General features: G+C 42.1%; 4 protein-coding genes across 5 annotated transcripts in view; 3 read left to right on the top strand and 1 right to left on the bottom strand.

Moving 5' to 3' along the window:
* grhl1 (grainyhead-like transcription factor 1) overlaps positions 1 to 4677 on the top strand; it is a 14532-nt gene extending 9855 nt beyond the window's left edge. For both annotated transcript variants that reach the window (XM_031848088.1, XM_031848089.1), the window contains 3 exons: positions 1686 to 1771; positions 2338 to 2402; positions 3305 to 4677. In XM_031848088.1, coding sequence (XP_031703948.1) covers positions 1686 to 1771; positions 2338 to 2402; positions 3305 to 3419 — 266 coding nt within the window. In that variant the 3' untranslated portion in view covers positions 3420 to 4677. The remainder of the gene's footprint in view (positions 1 to 1685; positions 1772 to 2337; positions 2403 to 3304) is intronic.
* A 10224-nt stretch (positions 4678 to 14901) lies between these two features.
* LOC116383818 (Krueppel-like factor 11) lies at positions 14902 to 18895 on the top strand. The gene is made up of 4 exons (XM_031847928.1): positions 14902 to 15071; positions 15774 to 16049; positions 16469 to 17420; positions 17642 to 18895. Exons 1-4 carry the CDS (start codon positions 15033 to 15035, stop codon positions 17941 to 17943), a joined length of 1569 nt encoding a protein of 522 aa, XP_031703788.1. The 5' UTR covers positions 14902 to 15032; the 3' UTR covers positions 17944 to 18895.
* A 973-nt stretch (positions 18896 to 19868) lies between these two features.
* dnaaf2 (dynein axonemal assembly factor 2) lies at positions 19869 to 22367 on the top strand. The gene is made up of 2 exons (XM_031847927.1): positions 19869 to 21779; positions 21872 to 22367. Exons 1-2 carry the CDS (start codon positions 20037 to 20039, stop codon positions 22205 to 22207), a joined length of 2079 nt encoding a protein of 692 aa, XP_031703787.1. The 5' UTR covers positions 19869 to 20036; the 3' UTR covers positions 22208 to 22367.
* A 13-nt stretch (positions 22368 to 22380) lies between these two features.
* On the bottom strand, positions 22381 to 25978 carry lrr1 (leucine rich repeat protein 1). The gene is made up of 5 exons (XM_031847929.1): positions 25419 to 25978; positions 24370 to 24468; positions 23823 to 24075; positions 23253 to 23727; positions 22381 to 23158 (listed from the first exon to the last, which is right to left on the bottom strand). The coding sequence occupies exons 1-5, from the start codon at positions 25599 to 25601 to the stop codon at positions 22903 to 22905; spliced, it is 1266 nt and encodes a 421-aa protein (XP_031703789.1). The 5' UTR covers positions 25602 to 25978; the 3' UTR covers positions 22381 to 22902.
* Between the last annotated feature and the right edge of the window lie 694 nt (positions 25979 to 26672).

Genomic DNA, 26672 nt, shown 5'->3' with positions numbered 1-26672 from the left:
GTGTGTGTGTGTGTGTGTGTGTGTGTGTGTGTGTGTGTGTGTGTGTGCGTGTGTGTGTTGCTGTAGTGTAATGCTTTGACTGTTCACATGCTCATCAGGTGAGTTATGCTCTTCTCAGGGGAAAAATCTGTGTTAAAGTGTGTGTTTGCTGTGGTCGGCCCCTGGAGGCCACACTCTCTCTCTCTCTCTCTCTCTCTCTCTCTCTCTGAGCCATGTGATTATTCCAGGTCCTTCAAAACACATACACGTGTCCAAAGCCTCCACTGACCCAACAAAATACCACTGATAACTACGTGCAAACAAGTCTGTGCCCTTTACCCTATATACTATTCATAGGCAAGCAGCAAACATGTTTTCAATACTAAAATGTGTAACAATATGCTTAAACATGTGTTAGAAGGGGAAAGTTGGCTTCAACTTGATCAGAGTTGATCATTTAAAATCATTTAAAATCTCTTTCACACAGATTCACATGAATACACCTGCATACGTACAGCCAATAGAGTCACAAAGCCAGACTAAATCTTCCAAGATGGGTTTGTGGTGCAGGATTTTAATGTGGAAGCTATCTACAGAGAACCAATAGACCTGATCACATGTATACCAAACCAAGCAGTGAACCACAGGGAGGTTTCCAGGGTCATCAGATGCTTATGTTGCACAAAATAACGTGTACATTGCAGATTTTCTTTTTGTGAAATACTGCATACTTTCACCTCATCAGGTCTCTAAAAGGCCATCAAATGAACAATCTCAGAAGCTAAAACTGCTCATAACTCGTGTATGACTATACAGCCATAAAATAAGCCTCAAATGAAGCATGATTCAGCAGAAAGCATGACCAATTTTTCGCCTGAAATTGACCTTAAATCAAACTAAATTGTGTTAAAGGTTTAGGTGAAGTTCCAGGACTTTCCAGGACAGCTATCGTGTTTTTCCAGTTAAAGAATTGTCAGCGCTGCGATAGTTTGGCAGGAATCATGTGGACGTTCGAGTGAAAGAGAGAACTGCCAATGTGCAGCTTCCATGAAGTTATGTCCGTCTCCAGACCACAATGAACTGTGGCCTATACTGTATATGCTGTAGCATTAGAGTCACTTATACTGTTTCACTTCTTTATTATTTGGTTTCGCTCCATTCTGAAGCTCAAACTAGTGAAAAAACTCCTATACACATAGTTACGTCTTTAAATATTTGTTGTATTTAGAGGCCACAACAGGTTGGAAAACAACACAAGAAAAGCTATTTAGGGCACGATCTATTTTAAGAAGACTGAGTATTGTGAATCAGACGGGGGTCTGTCCATGTATGCTGAGTGTGCTTTCTAGGCGTGCTTTGTCTGGGCCAAGTGCCACTTCTTTGAGCCTGGATGCATGCCTGTAAAGTCTGGCAGGGTTGTATTTAGTTTACAACAGTACATCTTTAACTTTACTAATGGATTAAACATATGGGTGCATGTGCTTCAAAATAGAGACAGGGATGCAGTAAACCACGAATCTTTAAACCCACACAAATGAACCAAACCAGCAGTCAAGCTGTTCAGACTGAGGCAAATTCACGCTTCACGCCTGCCAGTGACTTTTGTCTGAGGCCAGGTTTGGGGTTTGCTTTTGTGTCCAACCCATGAACATACATGCTTGGCTTTGACGAATTCCCGTCTCCTCTTTGTCTTTTTCACCACACAGTCCTGCTGTACGTGCGCAGGGAGACGGAGGAGGTGTTTGATGCCCTCATGCTGAAGAATCCCACGCTGAAAGGCCTGGTGGAAGCTGTAAGTAGACTTCAGATCATCATGCTGGTAGTGGCTGGTATTGCGCTTCATGTTTTTGTTTCATATTCGAGGTCTCAGGCCAATGCACTTGAGACCCAGTTCTCGCTGTGTGTCAACAATGGCAGGTTAAATAATCTGTAAGAGGACACCGACTCTAGAATACAAGGAGTGGATCGGGGAAATAAAGAGAGAGTGAGAGAGAGAGAGAGAGAGAGAGAGAGAGAGAGAGAGAGAGAGAGAGTTAAAAAGGGACACAGGTGATGAAAGCATGCAGTAATGGAGGGGAGGGGTGGGAAAAACAAGTTATGGAAAAGAGCAAATGGAGAAAGCGGAAGAGGAGAATGTGGGACAAGGGTGTGTAAAATGCAAAAAGAAATAGAAGCATGAAAAGAGGCAGGTGTGAGGCTGCTTTAGGCTACAGGGGTCGTGTTCAGTAATTATGGAGAACCAACAGTGGAATTGATGAGTTATAACAGATGAACCAGTCAGGATTAGAATTGTCTTTGTTCAAGCGTTTATGTTTCTTTCAATAATCTAACATTGATTTGTGGGTTTTTTTCAACCAGATTTCAGAGAAGTATGAATTACCTTTGGAGAAGGTTGGAAAAGTCTATAAGAAGTGCAAGAAAGGGTGAGTTTGATTTATTAACACTGCACTACATTATGTGTAGGACCTTTGTGAAGGACCTGCCATTAATTAAAAGCCACATATTCTTCCTACAGCAGGGTTTTCCTCAGGGACAATCTCAAGTTGTTGTTTTTTTTTTTTACCTCTAATAGGCAAATAAAGCAAAATTTAGTTCTCTGTCAAAATGTGCATAATAAGAGTTTCAATCAATTTTTCCCTGATTCATCATTGGCTGATTTATGTCATATCCCTTTTACAGAGAGGCCAAAACTCCTTTACACTTACGCCAAACCACACTGATATTTTGCCTGATTTAACTTCCAAACATATTCATAATGGGTATTTATTTGGTAGTTTGTGAGTGAATTGAACATTAGCAATCAGACTAGCTGCTGCTGTGATGCTTATCAGCCAATTATGAGCTGTGGGAACAGAGACCACACAGGCTTGATTGACATCATCCCATAATTGGGATGTTGAAGGTAAATTAAATTGTGCAATGATTGCATTTGCATATTTAAGCTAGAGCCATGCTGTTGAGCAAAATCTTGCTGTAGTGCAACACATCTTAAAGGAATGTTTGACAATGTGGGAAATATGCTTATTTCTTGACTAAAGTTAGAAGAGAAGATTGATACCACTGCTAATATATATTTGATCAGCAAAAATGTGGCTGTAGCTGGTTAGCTTAGCTTAGCACAAAGACTGGAAACAGGGGGAAATAGCTAGCTTGTCTCGATTCTACTGCTGGCTGTAGCAACATTTTCAATAAATGTATGAGAGTATCACTTGAAAAGTATATACAGTAGATTGTAGGTTGTGTAATTAGGGACATTAGTCTTTAGTTTTTTTGGGATGAGGATGAAATGAACAGGTCACTAACCCCCATATCTGATATATAATAGGATCCTAGTGCACATGGACGACAACATCATCAAACACTACTCCAACGAAGACACGTTCCAGATCACCATGGAGGAGATGGGCGGCATGTACAAACTCACCCTCACTGAGATCTGATTGGATGGGAGGAGGTGACATCACCCAGACCGGAGGGATGGAGGATGAATGGAATGAAACCGTCAGGAGTAGTGGTTTACACGTCTAGTTATGCAGTGATTATGGACTTGATTTAAAACTTAAATCATGTTGACTTTGTGCTGTATAAACGTCAAACAAATTTTAAAAGTCCCACAAGAGGTATTTAAAAAAAGCCATAGCTCTTAATAGATCACAATGTTGATTAGATATGTAAGTTAGACATTTTGATTCATTTGAAAACCTTTTTTGTGCATAGGAATCAACAACTGAGGACAGGTTTTTATCGTTAAGATGTCTTTATTTTGTATCCAGTAAGTTGCACCTCAGATAATAATGCCTACTTTTGTAAATTTGTGTGCAGAGCATTTGTGGTGCTGCTATACCTCATGCTATGCAAGCAGCAGTGTTTCTTTTTATAAGGGGAAACGGCTCGTCTTTTGCTTCCTGAAGCCATAGCACTGATGATTACAATCTGTAAAGTTGGGGATTCTGTGCCCAAAATGAAGACAGCAAATCGTTGATGGAGCCCCAGTGGTTCAGTGTATTAATACTAAACAACATGGCAGTATTTAGTGTGCAAAACTCTTCAACCATCATACAATTAGGGTAGAATAATGTAAATGTTTGTTGTACTTTTTTAGCAGAGGATACATGTTGTTTGTGAACGAAATGACTTAAAATATGTTTTTTGTCTTTGGCCTTTTTGTAAGTATTAAATAGTCATTAAATATATATATATCTCGATAACGATGCTAAAACACAGCTACCGTTCCCCTGTAGAGTAGTTTTCTGAATGTCGATGAAATAGGTCAATGAATGTCTAGTACAGTCGGGCTGTTCTGGAAGTGCAATATGACATTTAGGTTCAGACACATTCGGAAAAATAACATCTCCTCTATTGCCATAACTATGGTATATAATACATATAATCTGATAAAACTAATTGTTTTTTAAGGAAATATTGCTGTATATATCCACTGAAAAAATGGATCTATCTGATCCCTCCTTTTGTATTTCAGTACTTATGTGTATATATTTATTAAGAGATGGATGTGGGTCATTGTTTTTTTAAATTTACTATATATATCCAAATTTCTATTATTCCTATTAATATAATGTTTTTTTCCTTTTTATATGAAGTTATTCTCACCTTACATGTCAAGGGATAAAAAGTTATTGATGTGTTTTTTTTGTAAAGGATTTGATGCACAAAGTGACCAATAAAAGCTCTCCAGCAGCTTCTGTTTTGGTTGTCTGAGACCTTTTCTTCCTCTCATACTGTTTCACATATTTCATTCCTTTTCAAACACAGCCCACATATAACTCAAACTGTCCATTTTACAACAGACCTGTACTCTATGAATAGGAAATATGTGTGTCCACAGGAAACAGGCATGCCAGGACAGCCTGGCGCAGAGAAGCTGCTCTGTCAGAAACCTCGGAAAAAAATCGGCCATTATTTAATATTTTAGTCACATTACTGGCACGGTGTAATGTCAATCAGCCGGGCCACCACTTTGGTCCAGACGGAAATATCTGATCATCTATTAAATGGATTGACATTAAATGTCGATACAGACACTCGGTCTTTTAGAAGTGATGGTTACAGTATGACAGGCACGCGTCGGCTATGTTTCCTGTGTTTATTATGACTGTCAGATGTTGGACTCATGATGCCACCACCTGTCATGCTGCCCTGTTGTCCGTTGGTGCAAAGCCATCTGGTGTGTCTCTCTTTTACGGTCTCTCTCGTTCTCTCTCGAGATGTCCTTGTTTCAACCCAACAGTTGGTGTCAAGATGTGTTTTTGCACTGCGTCTGTAGTCTTCATGGTGTTGCATGACATGCAGTTTCATTGCTACTTCTCTCACATGGTAACTGAGTATATTCAGGCAAAGCTGAGTTTTCTGAGGTTAAGTTCAGAACCATTTTGGGTTCTGCCCTCTTAAATTGCACACTCTTATGATTTCATGTACCCTTGGCAGACCAGACCACAAGTGACCTACTTTGATGCTGTTCAAACATTCCAAGTGCAGCTCTAGCCGCAGCTCTAGTTTCGCACTTTGAGAAAACTAAGCAAATTCCTCCTTCAACACTACAATCCTTCTCAAGTTGACACCGATTTGTCTTGTACCATAACTGGTATCAGACTGTAATCCGGATAAATATGGTAATGTCTTCATACTGAAAGACTGGGTTCTCGTACAGGAGTACTCAGTTAATTAAGAAATAAACAACAAAGTGATGAGATTTAATTTGGAAAGTATTAAATTACATTTCTTAACAATCATCTTCTCCATCAAAAATCTCTGTATGTTTTTTTGCAATTCCAGCAACAAGGACTTCTAATATTATTAAACAGAGATGTTTTTAAGAAAGCTGCATTGTCCTCACTGTTTGAGTCAGTTTGTTCCACCTAGTGTTTGTATGATTCATATATTTCCTTTTTTTATAGAACCACTCTTCAAAGTAAAAAATCCCTTCTGCTGTGAAGTTATTTACTTGCCAAGTGTGCACTTGGTGACATAACAGGAAGTGTATTTTTTATTTTGCCTGCTGAAAATATGATCATTTCAATCTAGCTCTGGAAATATACACACACCTACTGTACCCACACAGTTAAACCATGACCTGTTAATGTTCTCCCAGGACACTAGAACTTTGAAACACTGCTAATAATATGAGAAGGTACCTGAATATATTGTGGAGCGGAGACCACCTTCTACAGTCAATCACACCTACATTTATCACTGAATTCATACAAACTTCATTTTCCAACAGTGTCTGCCGAACCAATTGAATTGAGCAAATTGTTAAAAACAGATAATTAATAAGGAAGTTGAAAATAGGTTGAGGTTCAGAAAATAACGTAAATTTTCTTCTTTTATCGTACACACACACACCGACACACACTACACACTCACAATGACAGTTCTATACTTATGAAGTCCATTTGCAGCAGCACATCGACACATGACTGAAGTATTAAAGTGCTCCGTGTGTGCACAGCACAATGGTTGTGTGCGTGCGTGTGCACAATGTGTGACCTATCTCTAAAATAAACGCTCCTTTGTCTCAGTGAATGAGAAGGCCGTGTCCCTTTATTCAAACACCAAACCAGTCCAAACCATTAATGCTCCTTTCCATCTGAATAGAAAAGTCAAAATGTAGAGTGTTGTATGTGGCAGACCAGGAAAACCTAACATGTGTAAAATGTAGAGTTGTTTTTTAGAGATCTGATTTTATGTTGCATATATTTGATTTTGTATAGGTTTTACGCCGGATGCCGTGACAGCATCTGTCTCTCCAACAAGGCCCAAAGGCATCATTTATTGATCATACAAGGACATATTTAATTAATAATAATGCTATTAATAATTGATTTTTGGAATATATAATCAGTGATAATATAGGGAAATATTTTGATTCGATTTGAGAATTTATTTCAATGCATCATGCTTAAACAAATGTTTGCTTTTGTCTTGACTGTTTGATTGTTTAATCGTTCGTGAATTACTTGATTGATGCGAAAGAAAAAACACACACTTGATGGCCCAATGCTACGATGAACATTTATTTGATTACTACCGTCGACATTTTGAGTATCTACCATGTCTTTTACATGCTGTCCAGCGCCCAGTATTTATAGATGTGCATGCTTTTGTGAATGCTTACTTGATTGCTGCGTTCATTCATTTAAAACAATGAGCGGACGCCTCCCGAACAACGTCAGTGTCAGTGAGTGGAAATTATTTGCATTCATGTTTTATCTGTAACCTTTAGGGTCGCATTGTGGCTGGTTCACATTTTCCCAGAATGTGTGTGTGCGGGGGGCGTTCCATCAGGCGCGTGCACGCATTGGAATGGCTTTTTTGGAATTTGATGTGCTGTCCCCTGTGACGGAACACAGAATCGATTGTATTGTCAAAGTTCAAGGATAAGTCAGTTTGTTTGTGAAATCAGTATTTAGTTTTCACACTCCACCACAGTGAGGATCTACTGACCTGAACAATTTATAGGAAGAACCTGAGCAAAGCATCCTTGTGAAAGATGATTTCTCCACAAATGGACCAAGCCGGAGCCAAGATGGACAAGTGCAGTATCCCAAAAGAAGTTCTTCTGCCCATAGTGAAAAAATTCTTACAGTCAACATCTGTGGTACAGCGGAACATGATAGCTGCAGAGATCTGGGACTCAGACACACAAGCTCAACTGGTTGATATGTGTACTGGATTCGTACAGACAATCTCCGCAGTCATCCTGAGAAATCTCCTGCCAATGCTAAAGAAGGACAAAAGTGCATCTCAGGCTAAAATAACTGCAGCTTTGGAGAACTTCACCACTGGTATGGGAGACTCCCTCACTGGTAGCTTTGCTGCAGCTCTTCACGTACCAGAAGAAAAATGTAGGAGTGCTAAAAAACTGGCAGCACTGATCAAGAGTGAAGTTGCAAAGAAGGTACAATCGGTTGTATCTGTGGTCACCAACAGCTCTGTTTGGCCTACAGAGCCAGCCATTTTTGTCAATGGCACCATGTCCAACACAACTTGTCTTCATCACATGGTGTGTTATGCTGAAAAAATTCTGAAAAGACATTTATGTAAGCTGTCATTGTGTTGGCAGAAAAAAGATTCTGAGATTGTTTCACCACAAACCCTGGAAACAGAAGAACCTGAAGAATGTGAATCATCTCAGAGCTTAAAATCGCTGATCTGTGTTCCCTTAGCGACTAAAGCTGTGGGTGACGTCCTCATGTAATGATCCAGTGAGACACCAGAAATCCAACAAAACACTGAAAATGCTCTCCTGCCTCCCAGCATATCTCTGGATGCTCATTTTGCAGCGTCTAAAATTGTCAACAGCATAATCCCTGACCTGCATGGCAGGGAGAAATGTGGCACACCGACACCTCATTTTAACACGTGGTTAATACTAGAGGAGGTGAACAAATTGTTTGCCTCAGGGGACGCACACTCAGAAGATATCAACAACCAAAACGTTCAAAAACACAACTTTTTCAAGTTCGTTCAAAATCTATTTGAAAGAATCCTGCCAGAGCTGAAGAGCGAACAAACAACAAAACACAAAAACTTCCTTGTGAGTCTGAAACAGCAAAGAATCATACAAGATCAAGCTGGTGAATTCATTCTCCCAGGAGCTGTTCCAGATACTCCCAGGCCCAAATCTCAAGCAAGCCATCTGAGCAGCACGCCAACATTGATCAGTGTGAGAAAGCAGCTGTCTTCTCAAGTCGATTTTGAGACCATCAAAAAAGATGTTGACCGCTTGTTTATTAATCACTTAAACCTGTCAGGGAAACCTGCAGCAAACGTCTGCTGTCACAAAAATCGTTGACAGCATAAGTAAAGTCAACAAGGCCGTTGTCAAAGACCTTGAAAAGGAGTTTGGCTCTCAAGAAAACCTACTGAAATGTGTAACGGCATTAAACAATACATCTTTTGAGGATGCTGTTGTGAAGACTATGAAGATCCATCTGACTGCGCTCCTCAGTCCACACCCAAAGAAGTCCGCAGTTGCCAGGGTTTTTTCAGCAATGAGGGAAAACATTAACCAAGTCTTTCAAGTGGTCCGTCAGTATGGTCCCCTGTTCGTTGTGTTTCCACTGGGTTTTCCGGTTCTTCAATTTTAATAAAACATAAAAACATATTTTAATTTTGGTTGTGTATTCCTCAGATGTTGACTAAGGTATAAATATTAAACTCTGATTCTAAGAAAAAATATTGTTGAATGTTTGCATAAAGTGCATTTCTCATTTTTTGGCTCAGCTTGATTTAAACAGCACCCACAGGCCTCTTTGTTTGAGTTTCTAAAAGTTCTTTGTGAAAAAAATTACTTTATTTTACCAATTCCAACTGGTTTTATGTTTTATGCTTGTAAGTGTAAGCAGGTGTAAGTAACACAGTCCAATACAACAAAATGAGCTTCACAATACATAGGAATTAACTATAAGACATGAAGTGCATTTGCCACTGCTGAACACTGAAAAGAGCTGCACAAAAGCAGTGAATTATAGGTATGCATTAGCATTAAAAGCATTTCATAAAATATGACTAGAAAAAGGCCTGAGTCATTTGCAGGCTTAAAATGGACTACGGTTCAATAAACTACTGTAAGTCTCTGAAAGGAGACGATGAATACAACAGTATGTACATTTTTAATAGAGCATTGTATGGCGAGCCATTGCAGAAGAATAACATATTCCCCCTGCAGCCAGACAACCAAAAAGAACATTTTTCAAAGTGTATTAATTCAACTTTATTTTCAGACACGAGTCCATATAAAAATGAGGGGAAAAAAACAAAAACACACCAAAAACAAAAAATAAATACAATACCATACGAGGACACCAAGACTCAGGTATAATCATTGCAGTTCAAAAGTCACTCGTGGTTAAAAAACATACAGACATTTGTTCCATTGTTTCCAAAAACAAGAAGAATACTTTGCATCACTTTGTGTTGACTCAGTTAAGGCCTTTATGATTACATTTTATTATTCAGTCAATCGACATTTAAAACTTTCTTTGAACTCTCAATCCAATGCGCAGTGGTTCACAGCCAATAAAAGAGTGTCGTCCTGACTCAGAGTTTTCATTTTGATGAAATGTATTATTTGATAATAACCCAGATTTCCGAGCCTTCATCATTAGGCACCACACATGCTCAGACCGTCTGCAGGGGGAGCTCCTCATCACTGACTAGGTCTTCCATGGTGAAACTACAACTAAGAAGGACTACAAAAAGCACAACTGAAACATGTCCCCGTGAAATCTGCTACTCATCAGCATGCAGGCGATTTAAACAGGTTCTTTTGTGAGAGGCTGCTTCACTCGTGGTGTATGAAGGAGAGAAACCAGAGCTCCTTCCTTCCTGCTGCTGTCACACTTAACAATCAACACTGCTTCAGTAGAGACAATTCACTCAACTATTCACTATTTAATATCAACATGTCCTTTGTGCAATAATGTAGATTCAGTTATATTGTGCTTTTTATCAGTTTAATAATCCATAGCTTGATTTGTTTTTTTACCGATGGTTCTTGTTATTGAGATCGAGAATTTGAGACAGTTTGCTGTATTTACTGTTCATTTTATGTTATAATCTTTTTTTTTTTTTTACTTATTTGCTACATGTTCGAAGTAAATAAATACATATGAAATGAAACGTAAGGATTGTTACTGTCTATTCATATTCATCAACATGAATCCCATTACTTTATGACTGTTGTTAAACCTGTGTAGTATAAGCATATCTTTGTTTTCATGGACGGCCGCATGGTGCGTTATGTTAATACATGGTATTGTGCGGCCTAATTATTTACTTATCTTTTATAAAGGAAGGTGCAGTGTTTCCTATGCTAAATTAGCTAATAAAGGAAGCATTGGAGCACCTTTCCTTTGCATTTAGAGAATTTGAACAGCTGTTATCACTCAGTTAGGACCCTTCCTAACCAAAAAGGACTATTCCACCGCAGCCAGAGTCTCATAGCAACAGATGAGAATCCCATTCCGACCAATCAGGAGCCTGGTGCATGTAGAGGAATCCCTGTTGTCCCTCCATTCAAACATGTAGGAGAAGAGAGGGTGGGGCCACGTGTGTATGTGTGGTACACAAAGCATCCTTCAGTGTAGTGTTGACTGTAAGAGATGGCTCCAACAACAGGCCATCTGCGGTTTGTTGTAAGGCAATATGTACACACAATGTTATCAAAAATCTCTGTTAGGAAATGAAAGCTTTTCTCACCCCCCTGCCAGACGTTGTGCTTTTGTACCATAGACAGCATTTTAAACATTGACATTGTGAGCTCTTGTTGTGTTTCAAAGTTTTATTTCTGTACTTTCAATGGGATTCACAATCATGCTACGTTCAGTGTACTTTGACAGAAACCACACCAAAGATTGTCGATGTTTAAGAATCCGAGGCTATAAATCACGTGAGTATACAAAGGATTGCTCTCTGCAAAAATAAAATGACTATTATCTATTCACCCTGGTTGAAAGCCTTAACCTCCACTGATTGATGAAGACCACCTGGCCTTTTAATCTTCCCACATAGCGTTTGCAGCATTATCCGAATGTTTTGTTGCCATGTTATTGAATTGTGGTTTACTGTGAGTCTAATCCAATATTTAGTCCAATATCTCTTATTTAATTTCTTATTTGTGCTAGTTTGTAGTATGCACACATGACTTTAATATAAGTTGTGGGATATAAGGTAATGGATATGAATTTGTGCTATATTTGCTGGCCATTCTGTATCTTTAGAAGGAGCTGAAGCAAAGGCTGACTTGGGTTTAAACATTAAAGTGAATAAATCAAATGTAATTTCCATTTGAAGCTGAATGTTTCGTTGAAAATGCTATACCATGCACTTTACTCGTACAGTTACTTCACTAACAAACACAATACATGTGGCAGGGACTCTTTCCCCATGCATAAATAATAGATTGAATGCCAAAACAGCATTCTGAGATACAGAAATCAGAAAAAAACGGCAATGTCATTATTTCAGGAAGAGCACTTGCACACATCAACTCCACGTGCTTTGGCTTGTCATTATTTTTTGTGTGACATTGTCTGTCTGAACAGCAGTTGTCTGCAATAGTAAAGGAATTACTTTTTGATGTGCTTCTCCATCACATTTTTCACACTTATACACAAAGCAGAAGAGTTTTCCTATGGTCTTTTCTGCCTGTGTCCAGTATTTGCATTAATCTGAAATTAAAAAAGCAATCAAAGAAGGCTACAAAAAAAGGAGTAGAAGGAAGGAAGGAAGGAAGGAAGGAGGGAAGGAAGGAGGGAAGGATGAAGGATCCTTCTTTAGTGGTTGTCACACTACCTGGGAACTCTTTGCTTGCTGTGCCCTTTCCCCCAGATGCCAGCTTGTAGTGGTGGCGGGGAGGAGCGGACAACTGGGTATTTGTACAACATTGGCATCAGTTTCTGTGAAAAAGATATCATCACTACACCTTGTAAAGTTATAGTGAAAAAATGTATTTCAGAGGCATAAGAGCCAAGTGCTGCTAGATTATCTTCAACAATAATCTGAAAAATCCAGTTTGACTCAACATTCCATCGCAACAAAAATGTAAACCCATTGACAACGCAATGAAGTGTGTGCTCTTACATGAATGTAAAACAATGTAAATCTAAATTGATGAACTCATGATATTTTTTTTAGTAAGTTTTGTGTTGATTGTGCTCAAACTTGCAATGGCAGCCTACCTAATATGACAACATTTTACATTTAGAGTGTATGTACTTCCTTTGGAAATAACACTCTTGACTAGATGACACGGCCTATGGCTGCCTGTCAGAGGTCAGGGGCCTTTAGTGAAATATAGCCCTTGGGTGATATATTTAATCCTGCTGGGGCAACTTCCCCGTTTTTTGAGTCCGCTCTGGGAGTTCCTGAGTAGGGGGAGTTGGCCGGACAGGGGAGGTGTGCGTGTGGAGGCCCAGATAGGGCCAGCGTAACCTTTCCTCCAGATTCCACAACTGAGTTGAAGCGGCCTGCCCCACTTATATCACAAACAGGCTGCTGTGCTTAGGCCCGCACGTTGCCTGTCATGCCGGCATGCTAACATGTTTTCCTCGTAACTCCTCCCTCTCCCACTCTCTTCTCACTAACTGCTGGCACTGCAGCTACACTGCCACAGTGCCAAGCCCTCGTTGCTGCCTTAGGTCATGCTTATGTGAGTCATACTGAGGCACGGCCTCCGTTAGCAGCCAGGCGCTGCCAGGGCCAGGCTAACACACCTGCTATACTACCTTCTGCAGCAAGCAAGTTGCAAACAAACACTAATTGACCAATTTTATGCCAGCTGTGAAAGTGAGGTCATATGAGTTTTGTTTATACATAGAAGCAGGGAATATCAGAAACAGAATATGAGTCTGATGCTCATAAAAATGACACTGGGTCTACTATTGTTTTTACCAAAGGTAAATTTATATTGTTTTTACCAATTGGTAATATTTACACATTCTTGTGGAGCCTTTTTTTACATCAGGGCTTCCAGAAATTCATTAGGACTTCTGACACAGTTTCTCTTTGTCAAATTGCAGTTGGTAATATAACAGCATGTAGGTCAAGCCCAATTTGAGTTTGACATGTGCTTGTGGGAATGATCTCATAGAAATTGTCAGACAGTAGGCCACAGGAAAAACAGCCCAACAAACATTACCTTTACATAAAGTGTAAAGAATATATTTACTAACAGGAGAAAAAAGCATAATATCCTTTTTGTGTAGTGCATCTGTACACGTGAAGTCCCATGATAATTAATTTGTCTGCAAATGTAACAGTAATAATATAAATCAAAAATCCAATATAGTCCACACTTATATAAGGGGTCAATGAGGTTGGCTCCACCCCAGAATCCCTTGCTTAAAGACTGGTTACACCCACAGACAAAACAAGTGTGGAAATCATGTGAAATCATGCCATGAATAGGGTATAGAAGTTAGGTATTTGCAAAATGTATCATTTATAATTAGTGGCCTCTCCTGGCTGACCTGATTTGCTGCAAAAACACATTGAAACATATACTTTTTATGACATTGATACATTATTACACTGATAACATGGTTATGGGCTACAGTGATAACATGGATAAAAGAAATAAATTAACTCACTATTAAGCTTAGTGAGTATGTGTTTGTGCAATATGTTCATTTAAGCACTTGTTTATCTGCTTTTCCTGTGAGAAAGCTGCACAAACAGCTCAGAAAAACAAGACAGAAACTCACGCTTCAACTGGTGTTGCATTCAGGTATTGTGGGAAACGTGGGACAAATAACTCTCGCCTTACCCTTTCGCTTTCAAGTGGACAGCAGAGCTTGTTTTTTTCCGCTGGCAAGTAGAAGTTATATGCAATCAAGACAAGCAGAATATATCAATTTCTAATACTCTAAAATATATCCTGTGTTTATAAAGTGTTATTGTCAACCTAGCCTTATTAATATAGAAAAAGAGATTCGGTATCAATTATTTTTTACTTAACTGCCCTGTAGTCCTGGCGCTTTAGCTATATTTGCAATTTATCTTTGTCAAAACATATCAATAACAATTATGCTCAGCGATTATCTCCGTTAACGAAACAATTTTCTTTCCTGGGTGATTTCTAAGATGTTATTCCTACACCCCCTGAATGCAGCATAGACTGGATCGACCTTTCGCCTATTTAGTGGATGGCAGTTCATCGGGTTTACACTGACACTGCTGACTCTCACAGACACGCCCACCAACGGCCACGCACCCTATTTCCTCCAACCGTCCGGCGAGCACGCACTGTTCACGCGCTCCCTGCTCTCCCATTGGCTGAAGCTCCGCACACACTCCATTGTGATTGGCTCAGTGTTGCCACCCGCCGGTGCGTGTTGTGAGTTTTGTTTTCCTTTTTTTTTTCTCCCCCCCGTGTTTTACACACACAGCTGAGAGAAAAGGGAGTCAGTCAGAGAAAAAAGCGACCTCAACCCTACCCCGGTACAGGCAGCAGCTCTGGCAACCGCCGTCTCTTTGTTCTGTTCGGGCTCTGACAACCACAAAGTGATATTTAGACATTGTATTCCTCAATGCCATCGCGAAAATATACAGAAATGGACTCAAACGAGGTAAGATTTTTTTATTTTTAATACTGTTTACGTTACTTCAATTTGGGCGCGACATTCATTTTTGCCGTCCAGTAACATTCACTTGTTTACAGATTTTATATTTCAGTATTAAAGCTATATCGTAAGATAATTCAACATATTTAGCGTTAAACAATATCATTAATATTAGTCAAGTCAGGGTCGCAGCGGAGCCAAATCAACCATGTTACATTTAAATCTAATAATTTAAAAGATAGCTAATTACCTACACGTATTTATGGTCATCTCTTAATTTAAACAAGTTACATGCCATTGTTGACAAATGATCAAATCTGGTTTGTGTGTTTGTGGAGGATCAGTAATATGTGTGCATTAAAGTTATAACGTAATTAGCCGATGTTACTTCCTGATGCAAACCCGATTTATGGGGGATTTCACTTCACTCGTCTCTGCAGGACGTCACTGTTTGGTCTATATTTGGCGATGGGAGGTGTCCTGGCTGTGAGCTAGAGGCAGTCCATGCTGGGCTGGGGTGTAGTCACCAACCCCCCCCCTCTCTGCATCGTGCAGTTTGAATGGGAACTTTAGATTGAGGAACAGTGACAGAGCAGATGATGACTGGAAATAGATGTTTTTTCCTCCATTCCGCTCAATAGAATAGAAAGCTCACATTTGTTTGCATGTGTGCCACCATCACTAAGTTTATTTATTGTTCCTTTTCAGGCTGAGTATATGGATCCTTGCGGGTCCTATGCAAAGAGAAGGAGGCATGACAGTGAACAGTCTGTCCCTAGTGGAACCTGTGGCCTGGAGTACACCGACCTGGAGGCAGCTGAAGCGCTGATGTGCATGAGCTCTTGGGGCCGGGGCCGCTTCCTCGGCAGCCGGCCGAGCCCCTGCAAGCCCAGGCCCCTCACCCCGGCTTCGGACTCCTGTGACTCCCTCATGCCGTCAGAACTTCCAGAGCCCCCGAAGGACTTTGTGTCCCTCTCCTCCCTGGTGAGTGACTTCTCATGCTGCACGGGTGTCAAACTATTGAATAATATGTAGGTTAGATTTGCACCATCAAGTTCTGCCCCCCCTTAATAACAGCAGACACTGACAAGGTTCCCTTGATGTGAATGTGGAAAGATACGTGTGGGATCATGGTTTATTATGTGAGACCCGGTCAGGTGAGAGGTGCTGCAGCAGGAAACGTCATGATACTGTAAGGTGCTCTGACCTTCAGACAGAGTGTCTCCTCTCAGAGTCATAAAAATCACAGTTTATAGCTCTTTATAACTCAGAGTGATCATTAGTCTTGTGTGTACCTGTTTGTCTTGTCTCTGCAACCACTTTCCCCTGTACATCTTATTACCATGTCATCAGGGTACACTGGTTAAACCTTCTAATGTTCTCCCCTCCCTTCTCTTTTCCAGTGTATGACTCCCCCTCATAGCCCCAGCTTCGTTGAGGCATCCGGCACAGCGCTCCAGTCAAGCTCTGGCCTGGCTGTGTCCGGGCTCCATCAACCTGTCCTGGCACCCATTGCTGAAAAGACGGCCTCCATCCCTCCTCTGCCACAGCCCTGCAGAGCCATGGCGACCAGCGTCATCCGCCACACCGCAGACGGCACCCACTGCCAACACCGCATTCCAGTGGCCCCCAATCCAAAGAAAACCGGAGAAACAGTAACGGCTGCAACGGTCTGCCTGCAGCAGCAGCAGCAGCAGCAGCAGCGTATTACAAAGACTGAGATAACCACACCTCCATCTACTCCTCTCACATCCGCATTGTTCGCCCCAAGAACAGAGCAGCACGCCAGTCCCTCAAACCTCTATTTGAACAGTGTCTCCACCCCCACTTCTGTCAATATGCGACCACAAAGCAGCCCTCCGACTGCCTCTGCTCTCGCAACCCTGTCCCCGCCTTCAGTCCCCAGCCCTCAAATCATCTGCCAGATGTTCCCCGTCAGCAGCCAATCGGGTATAATCTCCGCCTTCATCCCCGGTGCGGTTCAGACTTCCAATACTGGGATTCGGACCGCCGCCACACCCATCCTCCCCCAGCCCGCCTTGGCTAACGCCGTCCCCGTCCAGCAGTCCCTCATCATGGGCTCAGCAATGCCCCAGGGCACGGTGATGCTGGTTCTCCCTCAATCCTCTATCTCTCAGGCCCCTCACTGCCCTCAGACGGTCATGACTCTGGGCAACACCAAGCTGCTACCTCTGGCCCCGGCCCCTGTGTATGTGCCAGCGGGGCCCAGCTGCGGTATAACGGCAACAAAGATGGACTTTTCCCGCAGGAGAAACTATGTCTGCACCTTCCCGGGCTGCAGGAAGACGTATTTTAAGAGCTCACACCTCAAGGCTCACTTGAGAACACACACAGGTGAGGGTTAACTGCATACACAAGTGTTCGGTTTGGTTGATACTCGTGAGGATGTGGGAAAGAATTGGGACCACGGATGAGTGTTGCATCCTGTTTGTAAAACATTCCTTTCTTGGCCTTGTTATTCTCGATGAGATGAAAGTGAGTTCATTGTTATATTTCTTATGACTGCAATCTGACTCACTTGCCGACTCCCTGCTCTCCCCGTCTCCCTCCCTTAGGTGAGAAGCCTTTCAGCTGCAGCTGGGACGGCTGTGAAAAGAGGTTCGCCCGCTCCGACGAGCTCTCCCGTCACCGGCGGACGCATACGGGTGAGAAAAAATTTGTGTGTCCCGTGTGCGACCGGCGATTCATGCGCAGTGATCACCTCACCAAACACGCCCGTCGCCACATGACCACGAAGAAGATGCCCTCCTGGCAGGCCGATGTCCGGAACCTGAACAAAATGGCCGCTGGCAAAGCACCTCCCTCAAAACCCTGCCTGGCCACACTAAGCATGCTGGTACCTGCCGGCTCAAAGTAGACAATGAACACTGCCCTTTTACCCAAGATACCACAGGGACACAGGGATCAGCCAAGCACACGCGGCTGCTGCTATGTTACTCATGGGAATGACAGAAAAACATGCACTGGACTCTTTTATTCCTCTCTACTGCTCATTTGTACATGTATTTTTCTTTAAAGGATTCTTTTGTTTACTTTGATATATTTGATAATATCAATGCACTCTTGCCAAAGCCTTTGTATGAAGTTTGTCTTGTACATTTCACCCTCCACCCCTCCTCCAACACTTTCTCTTTGTTTGTGTTGATACTGATATATATATATAATATATATGTCTAGGAGTGTATTGTTTGTTGTACTATGAAATGCATTTATTTGTCATTTTTGGAAAACATGCAAAGATGATATGAATATTAACCATCAGTACTATGATTATACCTTGATTATATCTCCCTGTCTAACTTTTCATATTATTTAATATGTATTTGTAATAAAAAAAAGATTAAGTGAGTCATTTCTTTGTGCTTTTTTTTACTTTTCTGATGTCGTATCCGGAAAAACCAAGTGTGGGATCTCGGTATAGTCAGCCCACATCCTGTGTGCGTCACACTGTGACTCCCCCTTCTACCGCCCTCTTTTGGTCTACTGGCTGACTGAAATTCAGTGTTATAAAAGCTCTTTGGTGAGACCATTTAAGGACATTGTGTCCCATTCATTAGCGCAGAGCCAGATTGTTGATGAGTCAGCAGACAACACACGTTTGTTTGCCTTGTTTTAGAGTTCATTAACTGATCACTTGACCCCATCCAGCACTGTCACATGAGGACAAGGAGGTGGTGGGGCTGTGGGACTCTTGCATAATAAACCACGTTTTATTCAGTGAAAAGTCTCTTACCAGTGTGGTATCGTTTGGCAAGCATCTCTTGTTTGTGTGCTTAGTGGTTACAAGTCCAAGTTCTTAGTAATGGCATATGCACTCGTTCTTAGTTCTCAGGTTCCCTCCAACAACAGGCTGATACAAATTTATTTTTTTATACATATTTGTAAGTAAAATCTTATTATAGATTATAAAGGCACAGAATAGTGCAGCAGTTAGAATGTAGGAATAAACTATAATATATAACACTGTGGTAGACAGGTGTACATTCATAGTTTAATGTATGGATTGTAATGTAAACAGGTTGTGCAGTAATGTAGTAAATGTATATATATACGAAATTAACAAATTATAGGAGAAAGATGTGCTTGTTCATAGAGTCTAGAGACCATCTATGGTCATAAATTATTACCAAAGAAGACGTTTTCAGCTGGAGAAATTGGGAAGATGCAAGTGGAAAATTTGTTATGTAAACAATAAAAATAAACCCGTTAAGATGCTGCGGGACCACAGAGTGGTTCAGTGTGCTGCATCCATCCTCTCTCTCTCTCCTACACATTCATTATCAATGGTCCTGCACCCAGTTACAGCACAGCCCTTCCAATCAGACAGTGAGAAATATGAACTGTTGGGGGTGCGACCAATCACTTCTCTTTCCTGCATATCCGCCCCTTTGCCTTACTGACCGATTTACGCACTGGCTCTCTTCCACTTGAGCAGTGATCTACAGCGACATCTGGTGGCCAAATCATGTTATTTCACTATCTACACAAGAGCATCCTAGGAAAGTTAGAGAAGTTTTTTTTTTTTTACTGGATTCAACTTTTATTTTGAACTAAATTATACAGTTTTTCAAATTATTCTGATTATATTTATTCAGTTATACTTTTTTTCATTCATTTATCAAATCTGTCGGATCTAAGCAAGGCAAAAAAATAGTTTCACCCGGAAGTGTTTCCTTGTTGCACCAAAGACTTTCATGTTGCTATGGTTACATCAACACAACTAGGACCGTTTGCTGGAGGTCTAAAACTAGGTAAACACACGGACATCGACTTAAAACTACACCAAATTCTGCATTTTTCCCACGGTCAGCTCGTACCACTTTTTATTATTATTATTAATATTAATTAGCTCACTTCCGGACTTATTTCTTGGACGTTTAGCTCACGAAAGTTGTGTTTCCGCCAACTTCATCCGCCTCAGTAACTTTATTTCCTCTCGTAATCATCAGTATGGAGGTTGGAGACAAGCTGAAAGAACTAAACATGACAGGAGATGAAATTGACAGACTGACAAGAGCGCTTAAAGAAGAGAAATTCGGGGAAATGCTGCGCAATTACGCACATGAATTATCGGACCCTGAGAATAAGACAAGGTACGAAGAGGAGATCAAACTTTTGGAGAAGGAGAGAGGAAACACGATTGAGTTTATCCACCCGAAACCGTTTCGGTCTCTCAGGACGAGTGTGAACGGCAAGCAGAAGTGTTTCATCAATATCTGCGCCAGTGAAAAGGTTGGAAAGCCTGAATGTAAATGCGGGGTGTCGGAGGATGGCCGCAGAGGACAGTGCTGGTCCCTGCCTCACAGTCTGCACCCAGGGAGACAAGACACAGACCCAAAAGGGAACAAGATCATGATCTATGATGTTATCTTCCACCCTGACACCGTCCACATTGCAAGCAAAAACAAGAGATTCATGGACACGGTGGACAGCACAGCCATCCAGGGAATCCAGGATGCTTTCAAAGTGACTCTGGATAAAAACAATGTGAGGGAGATGAGTACTAAATACAAGGGTGCCCCTCAGCCTTGTGTCATCCGAAAACCCATACCTGGTTACAAATCCAAGGAGCCCTCAGAGGTGCCGGACCCTCTTGCATTCCCATACCCAGATGAAAAAAGACCTACTGCGTCCCTGCAAATGAAGCCCACAGAATCGCCTGCAACACAAAACAGCGGTGATGCTGAACCTAAAAGCTACAGCATTCAGCCTGAGAAAGTCAGAGAGCCTACCAAGCCAAACTACACAGTCAAATATCGATCTTTTGTGGATCTACAGGACTTCAGATGCTCCAGAGACTCTGCCCAAAGCCCCAGGCCCAAAGAGATAGTGGTTACCATCGCCGTGCCACTTCTGAAGGCGGCCTCAGACGCCAGCCTCGAGGTGAAAGAGAGACAGCTGCTGCTGGCATCCAAGAAACCAGCCTACAGACTGGAGCTGCCCTTAGCCTACCCTGTGGATGAAGACAAAGGAGAGGCCAAGTTCAACAAACAGAGAGGACAGCTTACAGTCACACTGTCTGTTCTTCCTTCTGATGAAGCTTTTGATTTATCCGGAGGGTCTGCTCAGACTGGTGTTAGTGATGATGAGATAGAGGAGGAGAAACGAGAGGTGGACGAAGAGGAGCGGGAGGAGGAGGAGAGGGAAAGCAAGAAAAGTGAGGAGGAGCAAATAGCTGTTGAGGAGGATTTTAGGCAGCAGACAAGGGTAGAGAAAGTTGAAAAAGAGGGTGAAACTGGTCATGAGAAAGGAGAGGAGCAGATGAGGGCAGACAATGAAGGTGTAGTGGGTGAGAAGGAAACATGGGAAGGAGAAAATGGTGACGAAGAAGAGAAAATTGGTTTGGGGGAGGAGGCAAAATGGGAAAAGCAGAATGGAAAAGGCCAAGAAGGTGTGGATGAGATATTGAAAAAGCAGAAAAAGGAAAATGAAACAGAGGTTGGAAAGTCTAACTTACAGAAAAGGCAGCAACTTGAAGACAACGAGGACTCTGGTCTAAGTTTTCAGTGGGATACTGTCGGTGTTTCATTGCCTGATCATAACAGGCTTGTGGCCACACCTGAAACAGATAACCAGCTTGTTTTAATCCCTGCTGAACATTTAAGCTGCGAAGAAAAAGAGGGAGAAGTCCATCTGAACTCTTGTTCGGAGTCACCATCCGAAATGAAGACTTCAGACATCAAAGAGGAGACGGTGAGCTATATCCTAAAAAAATGGATAAACTGTGTATACGAGAAGGTGAACGTGTGCGGTCAAGCTAAGCCGTTTGTGTTTTTCCTTTGTAGGCGGAAACAGACGCTGCATTTCTAAATCACAGATCGAGTGAGGAATCCCAAACTTCCAGATCTGCTGAACCTCATAGCCAGAACAACACAAAGGACTTCTCAGACGGGGTCACAGAGGAACCGGCCGTGGGTTCAGTAAAGCAGGTGCAGAGGGAGAATATCGACCAAGATGACCGGCCAACGGTGCAAATCTTCCACAAACCAGAGCACGACACCAAGCCACCACCTGTGTTTTTAAGGGAAATTGATAAAGATGGAAATGAAAAGATCATCAGTGACCATTCCACCTCTGCTGGGTTCATCTTCCAAAACTCCCTGATGTATGAGCTGGACTGAGGCTTCAGAGGTTGGGAAGTGGCTTTCTTGTATTACAGCAGCTTTGAATGCAAGTTATGTTGTTAAATACTACAATATTAAATGTTCATATTCTCAAAACCTGTCACTTCATTAAAACACATGACACATAAATCATTTAAATGTCTCTGAATAAACCACTTAGGACAACAATGTGAATACTTTGATTTTATTGCATTTTTCACATGAATATAAAAATTGTGGGTCATTAGCACAGTAAAAACCAACTCCCTTTAGCCAACGCTCACGGACCCTGAGGCACTGTGTTCAGGAAGAAACTCAAATGAATCTAATTTCTTTATTCCTGCCTTGTAGAAGTAGGTCAGTAGCCTGCAGTCTGCTCTCAGAGGCAGGAAAGACGATGTGTGACGTTCACCGGCAGCAATGGCAAACTGTCCGTGTGGCTGCCCGCTATCATTCTATAAATTCAGTGTTATTCAGTTACAGATGGAGCAGTTAAGTAAGGGAGTGCAATATAAGCTGAGTGTGAGTGTAAAACAGGCTGCTTCAAGCACTTTTAAAGCCTAATGGAGTCAATATCCTCCTTTCATTTAAAGGCGTTACCAGACAACTGTATCCTCCAACAGTATCTCTGAACTTGCAAATCTGTTGCTAAATCCACCGCAATTTCCAGCAGTCGGTCAGTTTCCTGTCAAACAAAAAGAGTTTGTTCTTCCTCATCTGATTCCTCTCTGGAGCGAGTTATCTAAAAACTCGGAGTAGCAGGAGAGGGAGCAGTAGTGCTGCTGCACCGGAGCGTCCGTGCCCCCCATGTCGTCCACCAGGACGACCGTGTGAGAGACTTGGTGCAGGTTCATGCTGACCGCAGTCTTGATGTAGAAATTGATGCAGACACGGCCGCAGTCGCACAGCTTGGCTACTTCGAGGTCCCGACACAAGTGGGCAGGGATGAGGTGAGGTCCGTACGGTAACCTGCGAGGTGAATCAGAGAGGATACAATTGGGAGGCTGCTGTAAGCACCACAGTGAAGATACAGTACGGTATACCGGGCGTGTTTAAGTCTAACCTGAGGTTGGCCACGGCTCTGGAAGCCATCTCTTGAAGAGGAAGTGGGAACGTGAGTTTCATCGTGTGGTCAAGAGGGTTCGGTTGGACAAACGGATTCCCAAACAGGTCCAGGTTCTCCAGACTGAGCTTACGGAAGTCAGAGGGCAACATGGTTAGCTGGTTGTGCGCCGCCGACAGGAACCTCAGCTTGGAGAGTCGGCCCACGTGGAACGGCAAACAGACGAGCTTGTTGTCGTCCAGCTTGAGGTTCACTAGTTCTTTGAGCTGGCAGAACTGAGCCGGGAGGGACTGCAGTCGATTCTGGCTGAGGTCCAGGAGCTGGAGGGTCCGCTGCAGGGTGGACAGGCAGAGGGCCTCGCTGAAGGCCTCCAGGTGGTTGTTGTGGAGGACGAGCTCGGAGAGGCAGCCCAGGTCCCCGATGGTGGCAGGGAGCTTCTTGATGTGGTTGTTGCTGAGGTCTAGCTTGCGGAGAGCTGAAAAAAACAAACCAAAGAAAAACAACACAACTTAATCCAGCTATGTAGTACTGCGCAAAGCATTGTATGAAGTTAAACTCATTCTACTGTACCTTTGAGAGACAGCATCCGCATGTCCACCCGGGACAGTTTGCAGTAGGAGACCTGCAGCTGCTCCAGAGAGTAGGGGAAGCAGGAGGTGAGGGGATAGTCCTTCTTGGAAACGATGGTGAGCTTCTTCTTGGGTTGCTCTACGTCTCTGGCGCGAACAGGAGTGAGCGTGGAGAGAGGAAGGCTACTCGCGTCACTTCCTCTGTCGGCCAAACGAGCCGCCGAGAGGAAGTTCTTCAAGCTGTTCGCATCAGCCTGCAAATAAATGAATAGATGAAGACACAGGTGGATTAATGGATGGTGAATACTTGTACAATGCAGTCCAAAATAATAGGCCGTCAACCAAAAAAACACCCAAAGACATATCAGGGTGTTCATCTAAATGTATGGTCAATTTATTTAGGATTTTAAAAATGGTGGGCCTGTAGGTTGATGCAGTCAAAACAACCGAATCTGTCTAGTTGGATAAACGAGTAGGTGGAGTCTTGTGACACAGTACTCACTTATAAACACTGTAGTACTCAGACTGTGTTTAGCTGGAAGTCGTACCTTGCTCAAACAAATGTCAACAGCAGGTTCCTTTAATCTCACGGTGGCCTTGCCTTCCTCCACAAACCAGGTGAAGAACTTCTCTATGTTGTCTTTCAGCTGCAAGAGAAAGTTGGCAAAATGTCAGTGATGGAAAAATACATGACACAACAGGGTGTGTACGCGTTACCATTCAACCAGGAGCGATTCACGAACTCAACTAGTGTAGACGGGAATACCGAAAGCTTTTGAACCTTTTGAACCCTTTCCTCAACATGCAGGTGTATATTAGGCGTTTTTAAATCAGAAGCTCCTGAAGAGCACCTGAAGGCAGCATTAGCGAACATGAACACTATACGCTGAGGGTTTCAAATCGTCTAGGTCTTTCTGGCAATGATGCATAATAAATAAAGGAATAAAAGTAAATATATTAAGTGGCATGGGTTTGAGTTAACTGAATACCAAAAACACAGTCAAAGTTGCTGGAATGTGTTGCTTATGCAATGTTTAATACTGTCATTTCAAAAAGTTACTGTAGAAACCTGACAAACAACATGACATGAAGATCATTTACTGTCTTATTAAACTGTACTTATCGACAAAGTATGTACATGCTTTGTCGATAACGTGACCTGTACGCTGGATGTACCATGTTGCGTGTGTTAAATTACATTTAACGAATGTTTATTTAGCCTTTTTGCATCCAGATATTACATTTTTTTCAAATGATAGTTTACGGAGCCAAACAACAACAACAACAGTATCAACAAGATGCATCAACTCTTGTCTATAAGACTTGTGAATAATAAATGTAAAATAAACTGTAATATACAGTCAAATTCAGCCATTCCTATTTTTTTTTACTTTTAAAAGCCCCTTTTTGTAACTGTGTTGATGAGCTTACTCTTTTTAGACTTTAGCCATGAAATGCTCTTTGAGTGATGAATAAAATTCCCTAAACTAAATCTGAATTCAATCAACATAAAGGGGCACACACCCAGGGACGCAAGTCCAGCTTCAGCGACAGTACAGTACAAACAACAACAACAACAACAACAACAGACCCTGACCTTGTACTTTGAGCCTGCTCTGTCTTTAGCGGTGCAGATCATCATGTAGATGTTGTTGCGTTGATTCGTCTTGTCCGCATGCTTCCCGATGGACAGCACCGCTCTCGTGCCCTTCCCTCGACTTTTCATCCCAAACGAGGGAAGCATCCGGTTCACCACCTCGACATCACACTGCAGCTTCATCACAACCGAATACAAAACAAAAACACAAACTCTTGATGTCCCGGCTTAAGGCCGAGTCAGAGTTAAACTACGGGTTTAAATGCATACCAGAGGAAGAGAAAAAGAAACTTCCGCGGAAAAGCGTCCTGGAGCTCCCGGGGCACAACACACACGTTCGTCCCCGTCATGGATGTCAACAAGCGGACCGGTGGTCTCCACCGAGCCGCAGCGGCATCTGACCGGCTGTCGAACACACCACACACAGCCGGTATAGCAAGTCTTCAGTGGGCAACCGCGGTGAGTTTGACGGTACCTGGACACATTGTAAAAGGCCCCGGATAGTTCTCTGTTCTCGGTGAGGTAGCTGTCGTTAGCATGATATCGCGCGCGCGTGGGAAGTGACGTCATGGAAGCGCTCGGGGCCCTGGCGCGCGTTTAGCAGGAGAGGGGCAGACCCTACTTCCATAGTCGGACAACCGTTTTTCTCGAAGTACTTTTTTAATAAACAATAAATAAAACGTGACACCACTGGTGGGAAGTACATTTATTCGAGGACTGTACGGTTCTGAATAACAGAATAATAATATACACTATTGCGCAATGGGCCATTCTGCATAATGAGTTGCCAACTTTTACTTTTGGTACTTCAAGCAGCTATATGTTGATGCTAATATACTGAAAGTCACATTTTGAATGCAGGACTTTCACTTGGAACAAAGTATTTCCATAGTGTTGCATTACTACTTCTGAGGTCTGAGTACTTCTTCCACCACTGGGTTACGTGGTAGTTTGTTTGACAAAAATATAAACATGTATAAAATACTATTTAATAATCTCCATTACAGTCACAGTTTTTTCTAATCATAAAGCAACTGACAGAGGTTTGACAAAAACTCCAAAAAAGGTCCACTGACTAGCTTTTTTCTGGGGCTTTTCAACTGTCCTGCTATCCCTCGACTGTTCTATTGCACGTTACTCACTGAAGTTTCTACAACTGGGCAAAAACTCCATCTGCTGAGGAAAACTGAGAAGCTATTGAATTGATTTGTCTTTCTTTTTTGTCAAAGTACTGTTGAATGTACCCATTAAAAA

This window comes from Anarrhichthys ocellatus, unplaced genomic scaffold (genome assembly GCF_004355925.1).
Source record: "Anarrhichthys ocellatus isolate YVR2014 unplaced genomic scaffold, GSC_Weel_1.0 scaffold7, whole genome shotgun sequence".
NCBI classification, from domain to species: Eukaryota; Metazoa; Chordata; class Actinopteri; order Perciformes; family Anarhichadidae; genus Anarrhichthys; species Anarrhichthys ocellatus.
The sequence above is the reverse complement of the archived record's forward strand: the minus strand, read 5'-3'. Positions and strand labels throughout refer to the sequence as shown.

Bases quoted from the DNA above. Each gene is read 5' to 3' on its own strand.
- LOC116383818 (XM_031847928.1), top strand. From the start codon at position 15,033: ATGCCATCGCGAAAATATACAGAAATGGACTCAAACGAG. The intron at 16,050-16,468 runs GTGAGTGACTTC...TCTCTTTTCCAG, and splicing joins TTGTGTCCCTCTCCTCCCTG to TGTATGACTCCCCCTCATAG. The intron at 17,421-17,641 runs GTGAGGGTTAAC...TCCCTCCCTTAG, and splicing joins TCACTTGAGAACACACACAG to GTGAGAAGCCTTTCAGCTGC.
- dnaaf2 (XM_031847927.1), top strand. From the start codon at position 20,037: ATGGAGGTTGGAGACAAGCTGAAAGAACTAAACATGACAGGAGATGAA. The intron at 21,780-21,871 runs GTGAGCTATATC...TTTCCTTTGTAG, and splicing joins CAGACATCAAAGAGGAGACG to GCGGAAACAGACGCTGCATT.
- lrr1 (XM_031847929.1), bottom strand. From the start codon at position 25,601: ATGAAGCTGCAGTGTGATGTCGAGGTGGTGAACCGGATGCTTCCCTCG. The intron at 24,076-24,369 runs GTACGACTTCCA...ATTTATTTGCAG, and splicing joins TTGACATTTGTTTGAGCAAG to GCTGATGCGAACAGCTTGAA. The intron at 23,159-23,252 runs GTTAGACTTAAA...TTCACCTCGCAG, and splicing joins AGAGCCGTGGCCAACCTCAG to GTTACCGTACGGACCTCACC.